The 13880-nt window shown below is 42.5% G+C and overlaps 1 protein-coding gene across 10 annotated transcripts in view; it reads left to right on the top strand.

Annotated features, from left to right (window-relative positions):
* PTPN5 (protein tyrosine phosphatase non-receptor type 5) overlaps positions 1–13880 on the top strand; it is a 78547-nt gene extending 64667 nt beyond the window's left edge. For 9 of the 10 annotated variants that reach the window (XM_087879843.1, XM_034416924.2, XM_034416919.2 and 6 more), the window contains 3 exons: positions 28–188; positions 11066–11179; positions 13224–13880. In XM_087879843.1, the coding sequence (XP_087735969.1) occupies positions 28–188; positions 11066–11179; positions 13224–13320 (372 nt within the window). In that variant the 3' untranslated portion in view covers positions 13321–13880. The remainder of the gene's footprint in view (positions 1–27; positions 189–11065; positions 11180–13223) is intronic. The other variant, XM_087879861.1, reaches the window with a different exon arrangement.

Below are 13880 nucleotides of genomic sequence, written 5' to 3'. Positions count from 1 at the left end.
CCAATTTTCTTGCTCACTATCTTATAGAATGGTGAAGAAACAAGAAATCTGAAGCACTACTGGTATACATCTTGGCCAGACCAGAAGACCCCTGATCAAGCACCAGCCCTGCTCCAACTGGTTCAAGAAGTGGAAGAAGCCATGCATCGTGCAGAAGAAAAGAATGCTCCAATCATTGTTCATTGCAGGTAAATTATTAAACATCATTAGAAAGAAATGAGAGGGCGAAAAATGATACTTAGGTAATTTTCCTATATCCCTGACATTCATTTGAAACATCCTTTGCTTTTAATGTTATATATAATACTGAGTTTACCTTTCACTTTTTCTTTGACATTTTAGACACACCTTTTCTACCTTGTCCACTACCTTCACCTTGTCCACTCTTAACATTCTAGCAAGGAAATATCCCTTGCATCTAAACTGGTAGAATCCAGAGGAACCAAAATTTCCACATTGGGTTTCACTCTAATTCGGGCATGATCTGATTCTCTTTTGCCTGTTACGAAGTGCAGATGAAATGTGAACCATGCAGCCATTTCATATGTCTGAAATGGTATAGGGTCCCGCTTGAGCAGAGGGTTGGACTAAGAAGACCTCCAAAGTCTCTTCCAGCTCCGGTATTCTATCAGTTATCGTGTTTTAATAATAGGCCTATTGTGTATTTTTACTGACCAGTCCTGGATCTGATTCACAATGTGTTGTCACTCTCCATCATTTTTCTCTTTTCCCCTATTATCCATTGTAATGTGCTTCAGATACTATAGAGATCAGTTTAAAAATATGTTTCAATTATAAATGCAAATCAAATATTGAAGCATCCCACATGAAGAGCTCTGTCATACCACAACCACTTTAGGAGGATAGCTGTCTCCAACTAAAAAATAAGTCTTTCCTTTGAGACAATGTCACCCAGGACTACCGGTAATTAGTTTTCAGAACTTCCTGTGGAAGACACGGAGCACAGCAATCAGTCAGTCAGTGAGAAACTATCTCCCATGTCAGCAAGCGAAAGTCAAGAGCAACACCCCTAAAGATGTGTTACTTTCTAACAAGACCCTGACTCTTTGGAGGAGCTGTCTATGATGCTACACAACATATTGCCACTACTGAGTGTACCAAGGAAGCCCCTGATTATAAATACAATAAGCAGATTTCATAGAAATCTTTACAGGGCTTGTGACCTACTGGTTAACTCCACTCTCAGGAAAATATTGAACAGAGTTATATAATTTGAGACATAACCATTGCAAATATCTTTCTCATTTATGTTTCATGTAATTTGACGTTGGTGAGCATAAAGGAGCATTTACATTTTAAAGCTAAATTCATTTTTAGTCAGATTACAAAATGAAATCTTGTATAATGAATATTTATGTTGTTCTGCAAAATTGTTGTAAGTACCCCTTTTACAAGCAGATTATGGATGATGGGATAAAGGTATAATGAGTCTCTACAGCATTTTTCATAAACACAAACCATATGAGAACATAATGTTGCTATCATAATCTAAAGTAATAAAGTACCATTTTTTCTGAATATTCTAAAAGTATATTTTTTCTGTTATAATGCAGTCAAGTAGCTGTATTATTGTGCTCTCTAAATTCAGCATTTCTCTTTTAACAGTTTGCTTTAAATTTACATTAACATAATTCTTTACATTCTACGTGAAGGCATATGATTTGCAACTTGCTTCCAGTGTATATGTATTCCTTTTTATCATTTTTTTTTCTTGGAGACTACATTTATAGCATTCATTCCCATTCTTCTATATATTCCCATATATTATAGCAGTCCCATACAAATCATTAACATGTTGCATCTAGCATTTCCTTGCTTTAATTTCTTCCCAAATTATTTCGTCACTTCTAATTTTAATTCCATTCCCTGATTGTGTCTCTTTGTTTAGCTTTCTTCACTCAGTTCTAAAACAAATTTTAATTTCTTATTAAAATGTTCTGCCTCTTTTAATCTTAATTCTTCCTTGCTCTCTTCACATACATTCCTCATGATTATCTTTTATTTCTGTACACATTATGTAATATATTTCTCTCATACTCAGTTTTTTTTATCTATAACCTATTCCTCTTCATCATTCCACCAAACATCCATTTCATGCCTCCCATGCATGCAATCCCATATATATCTTGCCACTTTGCAATATAATTCTCACTGTATTCCAATCAAATTCCACAGTCTCTTTCCTTACACAACACTTTCCACAGTGAAGGATCCTTGGTGCTCTCTAAGCTTGCTTATTTTCTTGCAGACGTTTCATTACCCAAACTAGGTAACATCATCAGTCCTAGTGGACTGATGGACTAGCACTGATGATGTATTACCTAGTTTGGGCAATGAAACGTCTGCAAGAAAAGAAGCAAGCTCAGAGAGCACTAAGACCCCTCATTTCAACCCTGAGCTACAATTATTCTCCTTTATTGGTACTTTCCACACCCAAACCACAAGTTTCCATAAACCATGATCTTTATCAAATGGGGACATGGTCAGTCAAGGCTTTCACATTTAATAATATTGAAAAATATAGATTTCCTTGATGAGGGTGTGACATTGTCCAGATGAGGGTTGTATCAGTCGGATCTGATGCTGGCTGAGTCATAATTTTTGACCACTCCCCTTGCTCCTCCCCTTTCATGCCCAGTTTAGACTCAGTCGGCCTGAGAGAAACATCTCCTACAGATCTGGCTATACAGCCCAGTCTGTTCAATATCACAGAATTGTAAGTCTTTTTAACCACCTTTTTATTTCTCTAGTTTAAAATTGTTACTTCCCCTTTAAATTTTCCTAAGGTACCGGTCTACCAGGCTATATATATTTTTCCCCCCCTTCTATTGTAGCCTGCCGGTCTTGCCTTGCTAGAGCATCCTGAGCTGCCAGGCTTTGCTTCGCTCCTGGCGGCGGCCATTTTGAATGCCCCATTTTAAAAGGGAACTTGTTTCCTTTTTCTTTTTCCTGTCTTTTTTGGGGGGGATTTTTTTGATCTATCCCACCAACGATTGTTTAAGGGGCCCTAGACCACAATACCACCAACAATAATAGCGATTCCCTAATTTTAAGGGAAATCGCCAAATCGGGCCGCCGCCCACGCTACAGCATCCCAAAACCGCTGATCAGCTGTAGAGCGGTTAATTGAAGCGCCGCGGCAATTTTAAAAGGAGTTTTTTGCCGCTTTGCCACCAACGAGTCTGCAAGTTTGGGGGGGGGCAGCAAGCTTCTTCTTGCCTCTCCCTGTGGCATTTCCAGCCAGTATTTATTTTTATTTTTTTCATCCTGGCTGTGGGGGCGCTGAGGAGGTCCGTTTCTAGGCTTGCCTAGACAGATACCTCTGGAGCAGAGTTTCCTCCTGCTCAAGTGTGACCTGGCAGCCATCGTGCTTAACGCCAGAGTCGTTGCCATCTCAAATTTCAACCACGTGGCGAAACTGAAACCAAAAGCTATTTCTCCAGTCGACATCGTGGTCGCAGTGAGTATACTAAAGATGGCGGATCGCTCTTCCCATGGGGAGGAAAATACTATGTACACTGGGAAGAAATCAACTTCCAAACGTAAGCACCTTTCTAAGCCTGAGGAGAAGGATTTAACAAAGAGGCATAAATCTCTAGAAAAGCAAGCTAGTGAGGTGCCTGCAACTGAGCCTGGTAAGGGGACCCCCCCATCTACCCCCCCTCCTCCTATTTCAACGGTTAGCCAGGCCTGGTCTTCGGAGGGAGAGGGTAATGTTCTTCAACAAGACCAAAGCAATTTGCAAAACCCCTTTGCAAGTCAATTAATGACCCCTGCAACTCCTGTATTTGGTGGGCATGCAGCTGCAGCTGCTTCAACAGGTGAATCCTCTATGCCTGTGCTAACCCCCGAAGATCCTTTAAAAAATGTGCCAGAAGGTTTGAGAATTCTGATTGAACAGGCCATTGCTTCTAGAATGGCAGCCAATATTCATGGTCAACACTCTGGCTCTGCTATTTCAGAGCGATCTGCCCGTATTAGAATTTCTCCTGCAGTCAGCCTTACTGGCTCTCATTCTCCTGCAGCCTCCAGAGTTAGTGAAGCCTTTGTGTTTGAGGAAGAGAGACATTCTGACCTATCAGATGATGAGGGGATAATCCAAGATCAACCTGCCTTTACAGGCTTATTTCCCCCCAATAAATTCAAGTCTTTATTGCATAAGGCTCGCTTAACAGCCGCCTTAAAGGAAGATGAATATTTTCAAGAGATGCAGGAGGCTCAAAAGGGTGGACTACAGGGACCTTTTTCTGAGCCCCCACCCCCTGAACTTTGTTATGTACCAACTCCACAACTGTTCATAGACGTGGTAAAGAAACAGTGGGCTGGGCCTGCAACCATGGCATCTGCACATGGTTCAGATAAGAAATATTATGCTGTTGCTCCAAAGTTTGCTCAACTCTTGCAAGTTCCACCTGTAGACAGCCCTGTAGCGGCCCTTTCCTCTTCTTCTTCATACGTAACTGGGGATACTTCTGAAGGTCTAAGGCCAGAAGACAAAAAGTTAGAATTTCTGTTTAAAAAGAACCATCAGGCCTCAGCATGGGCAATTCAATCAGCTTCATCAGCCTCATTTTTTAATAGAACTACCATCCTTTGGCTTCAACAGTTACAGGCAAGGGTACCCCACAGTGAGGTTCGCCTTCATCAGGATATTAATAAAATCATTGCTGCCACTCAATTTTCGGCTGATGCAACCTTGAATTCAGCCAAATTTGCATCCAGAGCCTTAGCCTCTACAGTTTCAGCCCGCAGGATGCTCTGGCTTCGCCAATGGCCTGCTGACCTTAAGGCCAAATGGCGCTTGGCTGCAGCTCCATATTCTGCAAACAAACTATTTGGGGAATCACTTGACCCTCTTCTTGTAGAGACACGGGATAAGCGAAAAATTTTGCCCTCAACATACAAACGGGCTGAAGGAAGACCCTCTCCATATTACAGAAGGCCTTCCTTTCGTTCCTACCCCCAGGGAGGCCCCTCCAGGCAGGAATATCTTCAGGGATCCTATCGATCCTCGGACCGTCAATATTTTCGGGACAGGAGCAGACAATTCCAGCCCAAACGGTCCTTTCGGGGTTCTGGTTTCCGCCAGTCCCACAGTCGTAAGTGACTCACTACCAAATCCTCCAGTAGGGGGTCGCCTGTCCCTCTTTGCGGACAGGTGGGAAAGGTCATCTTCAGATCTTTGGGTTCTTTCAGTTGTGAAATTCGGCCTCCCCCTGGAATTTCTCTCCAGGCCTCCAACCCGCTTTCTTCAATGTCCAACTTCCAAAAGCGAATCCAGACGTCAATTAATGAACCAAGCAGTTCAGCACCTACTACAGATTCACGCCATAGAGGAGGTCCCCCACGATCAATGGAAACAGGGGTATTATTCCATCCTGTTCGTAGTTCCAAAGCAGTCAGGGGGGTGGAGAGCCATTCTGGACTTAAAAAATCTCAACTCATACATAGTGTATCGCAGATTCAAAATGTGTTCACTAACCTCTATTCTTCAAGGGATTCGTCCCAACGATTTTCTAGTTTCCATAGACCTCATGGAGGCTTATCTTCACATTCCCATCCTGCCAAAGCATCGACAGTATCTCCGATTCAGCTATGCAGGAAAGCATTTTCAATACCGGGCTCTTCCCTTCGGACTGGCATCTGCACCAAGGGTCTTCACAAAGGTCCTGGCGGTCGTGGCGGCTCACCTGAGACAACAACCGGTAAGGATCCAGGCTTACCTGGACGATATTCTGATTCAGGCTCACACTCAAGAGCAAGCCTTACATGACCTACACCTCACGATTCAAACCCTGAATGACCATGGGTTCTTGGTCAACTACAAAAAAAGTCAGTTAGTGCCAGTCACCAGGATCACCCATCTTGGCGCCATCATAGACGCAGCCCAAGGCTACCTAACCTTGGAACGACGGTCAGACATCAGGGACCTAGTAGCTCTCATTCGCAGAACTCCATCAGTTCCATTGGCCACTCTATCCAAGCTCTTAGGCAAGATGGTCTCCAGCGTTCAGATCGTCCCATGGGCACACCTTCACGCTCGCCACTTGCAGTGGTTCCTGCTTCCTTTTCAAAGGAAACGCCAAGCTCACACCATGTCAACAGTCAAAGTTCCACTCTCAGTCAGGCAATCGCTAGGTTGGTGGACATCGCCTTCTCTCGACAAGGGGTGTCTCTTCATGAATCATGACCGACTTGTACTCATTACAGACGCCAGCCTTCACGGATGGGGGGCTCATCTTGCATCACACGTGGCTCAGGGCCGTTGGTCTGCATCAGACCTCGCCAACCCTATCAACTGGCTGGAGCTGAAGGCCATTCGTCTCGCTCTCACGCACTTTCACCGGTTTGTGCAACACCGTCATGTTCTGGTGTTGACAGACAATATGGCGGCGAAGGCACATGTCAACCGTCAAGGGGGTACCCACTCAAAGCGCCTCATGGAGGAATCATTTCGCCTGGGTAAGTGGGCAGAACAACACCTCCTCTCCATCAGAGCGGACCACATTGCGGGGTCGGAAAACACACAGGCGGATTTCCTGAGCAGGACAGAGGTGGACAACAGCGAGTGGCAGATTCATCCTGACATATTTCATTAGATTTGCAACAGGTTCGGCATCCCAACCGTAGATCTCTTCACCACACACCTGAACAATCAGCTTCCTCGCTTCTCGAGGTTCCCGACGCCAGGGGCGGAAGGGGTCAACGCTCTCTGTCTCACCTGGCCGCCGGGTCTTCACTATGCCTTCCCGCCACTGCCTCTGATTCCGGCCCTGATTCGGAAGGTCATCGCCGACAGAGCAGAAATTATCCTCGTGGCTCCCCACTGGCCACGCCGTCCGTGGTTCGCAGACCTGGTCAGTCTCTCCACATTTCACCCTTGGAGGATTCCACCAGACGAGATTGTACTGCGTCAGGGGAACCTTCTTCATCCGGACCCTCAGTGGCTCCAACTGACTGCATGGCGCTTGAAGGGGCCCGTCTAAGGCAGGACAATTATTCAGATAGGGTGATTCACATTGTTCAAGCCTGCAGACGTAAATCCACAGTCAGACTCTACAATATCTCCTGGCTCGCCTTTTATAGGTGGTGCCGTTCCCGGCAGATAGATCCTGTTTCAGCCTCACCTGCCCAGATCTTGGAGTTCCTTAGAGATGGGTTTGACCGTGGTCTGGCCCATAGTACCCTTCGGAGACATGTGGCGGCCCTGTCTACGGCCTTGTCCAGTCCATCCGGCCGACCACTCACTCAGCACCCTGTGATAAAAAAGTTCCTGCGAGGAGCCAGGCTCTTGCGGCCCTCCTCGATTCATAGATACCCTACTTGGGATTTGCCCAAGGTCCTTAATGCTTTAACTGAGACTCCCTTTGAACCCCTCCGCACGGTTCATCTTCGCTTTCTCACCCTTAAGGTGGTTTTCCTTATAGCCATAACTTCAGCCCGTCGCATTTCGGAGCTGGCAGCCCTCTCAGTTAGGGAGGATCTCTGTGTTTTCCGGCCGGACACAGTTATTTTGAGATTGGACCCTTCATTTATTCCCCCGTTAATTCCCCCTTTCACAGGGCCCAAGAGGTTATTTTGCCCAATTTCTGTCCCCGGCCCTCTCATGCCTTGGAACGAAGGTGGCATACCTTAGATGTACGGAGGGCCCTAAAGATTTATATCAAAAGGACTGCTCCCTTCAGGAAGTCAGAGGCTTTGTTTGTTTCCTTTTTGCCAGGCTCCCTAGGGCTCAAAGTCTCTTCTGCCACAATTGGTAGATGGATCAGGGCTTGCATCGCCTCGGCATATCAGGCCCAGGCGATTCCTGTTCCCAATAGCATTACTGCCCACTCCACTAGGAGTGCTGCTACCTCAGCAGCTTGGGCAACTCAGGCCTCCCTTGAGGAGGTATGTAGGGCAGCCACCTGGTCTACCCCCTCGCCATTTATTCGTCACTACAAGATCGATACCTTTGCTTCTGCTGAAGCGTCATTTGGCAGGAGGGTTTTGCAGCAGGTGCATCGTGCGAGGGTCTCTCCAGGCCCTTCGACATCCCGCCCTTGAGACAGCCAAATCTTTGGTATGTCCCTCATCTGGACAATGTCACACCCTCATCAAGGAAATTGGGCATTGGTCTTACCTTAAATGCCAGATTTCTTGAGTGGGGTGACATTGTCCAGCCCCTCCCTCTGTCTCAGTGCCTGTACAGTTTATTGTTCTTGTTCAGTAGTTTTTTTCCAGATGTCCCGTTGGACCGATTTACTTCCTCCTGATAACGGTGGTTCCTGTTGGAGATACTTCTGGTGGCCTTCCTTCGTCAAAACTGAGCATGAAAGGGGAGGAGCAAGGGGAGTGGTCAAAAATTATGACTCAGCCAGCATCAGATCCGACTGATACAACCCTCATCTGGACAATGTCACCCCACTCAAGAAATCTGGCATTTAAGGTAAGACCAATGCCCATTTACATTACTGTCACTTCATTGATGCCTTGAATTTCTTCACTGGGAGCCAGTGTGACTTGCAAAACAGTGATGTTATATAGACAAACCATGATTTGTTCCAAACCGCATGCACTCCTACATTCTGGACTAATAGCAGCTTTTGAAAGCAATTCATGAGCATCCTATGGAGAACAATTTACAACTGAGAGCTACATAAGATGTGAATAAAGCAGAACCTCCTGCTTCAGGAATGGGTGCACAAAATGAATATGGAGGCCCTCTTGACCATAGTTGCCACCTGTTCTTTGACCATCAGCCCAAAAAGACCTCTACTCCAGATTGTGTATCATCTGTGTCTAGGGGAGTGCTATCCATCCAAGTAAAAATAGAAAGTCTCCACAACTGTGAGGCCCTAAAACCCACAGCTACTTGATCTTGCTAGAATTGAGGCCTGTTCTTTCTGATCCAGACTGTTACAGCCTCTAGGCATTTTAATTTAATTTAATTTTTATTTTTATTTATTTTTATATGCTGCCCTTCTCCGGAGACTCAGTGCGGCTTACAATGCGTTAAGCAATAGCCTTCATACTTTTGTATATTTTATACAAAGTCAGCTTATTGCCCCCACAAACCGGGTCCTCATTTTACCCACCTTAGAAAGGATGGAAGGCTGAGTCGACCTTGAGCCTGGTGAGAATTGAACTCACAGTAATTACAGGCAGCTGGATGTTAAATGCTGCCTTAGTAGGAGGCATTAGCTTCCTATGCTACTCAGGCTCAGGCATTGGGAAAGAATCTGAACAGTATCATTTGGACAACTCAAGGCAAAGATGTACAGCTGAGTATCATCAACATATTGGTGGTATTTAACCTCGTGTTAATGAATGATCTCACCAGATGTTAAATAGGAGTCGGGAGAAAGTCATGGTCTCAGAATGTAAGAATTCAGGGTTGAATCTCCCCCCTCCTAACCTTGGCTGAAACCAATCTCAAAGATGGAAAAGAACTACTGCAAAACTATACTTCCTGCTCCCAACCCTGCCTCCCCCGCAAACTAGCCGAAAAGAATGCTATAATCCAGGTGGAACCTTAATTGAAATACAGTAGATGTAATGAGAATAATAGGAAGGATTAATATGAAACCCAATCAAATATAACATCTGTAGATCTGGGTGGAATGACTACATAAGTTGCATTTCTTCTTCCTGGGGGCTTAGCTGATGGCCCCAATAAGTTAAGTGACAATGATGGAAAGTCATCTAAGAAGCTTTCAGCAGAGCTAAAGACTTGCAAAACTGAGATGCTCTTGGACCATGAAGTAATTGTTACTTGATGTTTCTCTTTATTTAAAATGACATGTTGATATATAAAAGCTGACAGAAACCAGATGCCTCACATAACATCTCTCTGGAATTTTACCCTGTAACATTTTATCCAATAACACTGCTAACCTTTTTCTGAAATAATACAGGGCAAATGGTAAAAGATATTCTGCTGGTTTTTTGTTGCATAAATTAAAGCCAGATAAAGAAAACATAAGCGTGTTTTTTCATATGCCCGGTCCACATTCAGTCTGTGGGTTGAGTAGCACTTCTATCCACTCCCCACATATTCTAAAATAACAGCCCCCCATCACACACCTACCAGTAGTTTACAGTCAGAGGATAATATGCGAGAAACCAGAAGGCCACCACATTTGTACACATGGACAAGAAATTACTTTTGGCAAGCAAAGAGTTTCAGGCTAGTAAAGACTTCTGTTCCTATACGTAACCAATATTGTCTGAAATAAAATAATAATGATTTCCTAAAACTTGAGAATACATAGTAGAGCTAAACAGTTATATTCAGTACCAATAAAGGAGAATATTTGTAGTCAGAGTTCAAATGAGTCCCTGGTTTCACATGATGAAAACTCATAACATATGGACAGACTTAACCATAGTTTCAATTGGGAAAATGTGACCATCCTAGACCAAGACCAAAATGCTAGGGAATTTCTAGAAGCCTGGCTCTCTGATACATTAACCATCAATAGACATATAGACATAACTGTATCTCTATACTATGCAAAAGAAGCAATCAACAAGCCCAAAAGGGAACAAAAAGACCAAAACACCTCCCCACCAGCAATTAGCACCCAGATGAGCATAGATGAACTCCAAGATAAACATCAGACCAACAATCAAGAAGTAAACAATACTCCATATCCCAATCAAGAAACTTCCAAACAAGTTAATAGTAAACAGCCCAACCAAAGAATCTCTTAAGAGCACCCTCACCAACACTGACAGGGCAAGCCACTAAAATATAAAATGAGAACAAACCCCATTCCTTACTAGCACCAATGACATTTCATTACCTGATTTTGGGTGATGAAACGTCTGCAAGAAAACCAAGGTCAGAGAGCACCAAGGACCCCTCAGTTATGTTCAGTTTTCTGCTTTGACTCTTGACTTCTGAATGGTGCTATAATATCCCCGTGACCTTAAGCTCATGAACTCAGTCCCAGATGGAAAAGATGGAAAACTCAGTCCCAGATATGAAGAAGGTGTTCTAAACAATGTTTTATTTTTTGGAAGATCTTTGTCGTCACTTTTTATTTCTTTCTCTGGCCAGTGCAGGGATTGGGAGAACAGGCTGTTTTATTGCTACCAGCATTTGCTGCCAACAGTGGAAAAATGAGGGCATGGTTGACATACTCAGAACAACTTGCCAGCTACGGTTAGACAGGTAAGATAATTTTTCTGCTAAAACCAAGTCTAATGTAGCCTTCCCCTAAGTGCTGCCTCCCAAATGTCTCGATCACCTGATTTATTATTTATTTTATTTATTTATTAACTTGATATGGCATCCATCTCACTATCGAGCAACTCAAACATCTTAAAAACAAAGGGACAAAACATTAACTATTAAAATTGGTCAGGAATAATGGGAATTATAATCCGGAGTATTTTGTAGGCATCGGATTGTGGAAGGTTGCATTTTTAATCCAGCACTCAATAACATTTATTACTTTATAATATGTAAGCAGGAATTTGCTTCAGAATAAAACTGTGAATGTACAAACATGGGAAAAGTCAGTGATTTGACCATAAAAATATTATAGTTTGAAAAAAGTGTTAAAATTCTTGATTTTTGATTTTTTTTTCTGTAGAGCACTGATTTTATTCCACTTAATTTTATTCACTTTATTTCTGTTTTTATTGTCTAAGAACACAATGGATGAGATGGATTTTTAACTACCGTATATACTCGAGTATAAGCCGACCCAAATATAAGCCGAGGCACCTAATTTTACCACAAAAAACTGGGAAAACTTATTGACTCGAGTATAAGCCTAGGGTGGGAAATGCAGCAGCTACTGGTAAATTTCAAAATAAAAATAGATACCAATAAAATTACATTAATTGAGGCATCAGTAGGTTAAATGTTTTTGAATATTGATTTCAAAGAAAAACAGTAAACTAGCTCTGTAAGTGCATAGTGAAAACTACACTATAACTAAATTACACAAGACAATGTAATATATATACCAAAAATAATTCAATAACAATAATTCAATAACCAATCTGATACATTGGGTTAAGTGATGTAGGGCTTGATCTAATTTCAGGCAAGTTCAAGCCTCTGTTAAGAGATATCTGCATTCTCTCTCTCTCTCCCTTTTTCTTTTTTTTCCTCTTTCTTTCTTCTCTCTCTCTCTCTCTCTCTCTCCCTCCCTCCCTCCCTTTCTCCTTTCTCCCTTTCTGTGAAGAACTCCAGAAGGTCTTTGTTAGGAGGAAGAAAAGCCAGACGTTTTGAAACATTTTGTAGCTTACCCTGAGCAAGGATAGCTATTGCAGGCACTTACAATAAGCTCTCAATTCAAGCTCAGTGCACGTAGGGATCCCCAAACAGTTCTCCCTCCCTTTCTCCTCATCTGGCATTCTTAGAGCTCTACTATTGATTAGCTTAGCCTGAGCAAGGATAGCTAGTAGCCAGCCTATTACAATAAGCTGTCAACTCAAGCTCAGTGCACCTGGGGATCTCCCTAAAAAGTGAGGATTTCTTTGTTTCTTTCTTCCTTGAAGCCCACCACCGCAGCCCATGTTTGCTTCCAGGGGGCTGCAGGGAGTCTTACTAGGCACCCCCCTCATGCCTCATTTTGGCCCTAGCAAGCCTCCCTGCAGCCCCTGCAAGCTAAAATGGGTTACAGGAAAAAAGGCATTTTTTCCTCACTCGAGTATAAGCCATGGGGGGCTTTTTTCAGCATAAAAAAGTGTGATGAAAAACTCAGCTTATACTCGAGTATATACAGTAATCTTAGAATGAATCATTATGGTTTTTTTTCAGTTGTGAGTTCTTACAACTGTTTAGTGATTGTTCAAAGTTACAACGGCACTGAAAAAAGTGACTTATGACTGTTTTTCACACTTACGATGATTGCAGCAGATGGTCACATGATCAAAATTCAGACTCTTGGCAACTGACACATATTTATGACGGTTGCTGTGTCCCGAAGGCATGTGATCACTTTTTGCGACCTTCTGACAGGCAAAGTCAGTGGGGTAGCCAGATTCACTTAACAACTGCAATGTTTCATTTAACAACTATGGCAAGAAAAGTGGTAAAATGAGACAAAACTCACTTAACAAATGTCTCACTTAGCAACATAAATTTTGGGCTCCCTTGTGGTCATAAGTCAAGGACTGAACTGTACTGTTTATCTTTTCTGGAAGTAAACCAGTTTCCACATGTTTTTAAGATTTAAATTCTTCCTTGCTTCTCTTTCCAGGGGAGGAATGATCCAGACTAGTGAACAATATCAGTTTGTCCACCATGTCATGAGCTTGTATGAAAAGCAATTCATTAGAGCATCAGCAGAAGAATGAAGATTCAGAATCATTTATTATGATAAAGACCAAGGGAACTCTGATCAGAATCACATGTACGACAGAGCTGAGAAGATTTCAGAATTTCAGAGCAGAAGATATTTATTTATACATATAAATATAAATATATATATAGTTTTACTTTCATATTGCTTTATTTTGCATTTGAGAATTAAGATACTGCTTTTCTTCAACATGTGACAGGGTGTTATCTTCACTTTAAAAATAAAAAAAGGCCTGTTTATACTGTAAATAAAATTGATAGCTTCATTTGTTCCAAAAATTTAAAACATCATCGTCACTTTTGCTACTTAAAAAAAAAAAAAAAAAAAACCACAACCCAAACCCTTGCTACTAGATCCAAATACAATGTGAATCTCTTTGATAGATGTCTTGCTGAAGTCTGTAATGTATGTTTACTAAGCTTGAAAACTTAACTTTTCTGCCTTTTTTCTGAATGATTGTTTTTACATTTTAAACTACCGGATACTGTGTATATCATAAAATCTTCTGGGCCTCTGCATTAAAGGATTCAAGTGAATTCATACTGAAAAAAACCA

Source organism: Pantherophis guttatus, chromosome 1 (genome assembly GCF_059756535.1).
Source record: "Pantherophis guttatus breed Tessera chromosome 1, ASM5975653v1, whole genome shotgun sequence".
Classification (NCBI taxonomy): Eukaryota; Metazoa; Chordata; class Lepidosauria; order Squamata; family Colubridae; genus Pantherophis; species Pantherophis guttatus.
Note: the sequence above shows the minus strand (reverse complement) of the source record. Positions and strands in the feature narration are given on the sequence as shown.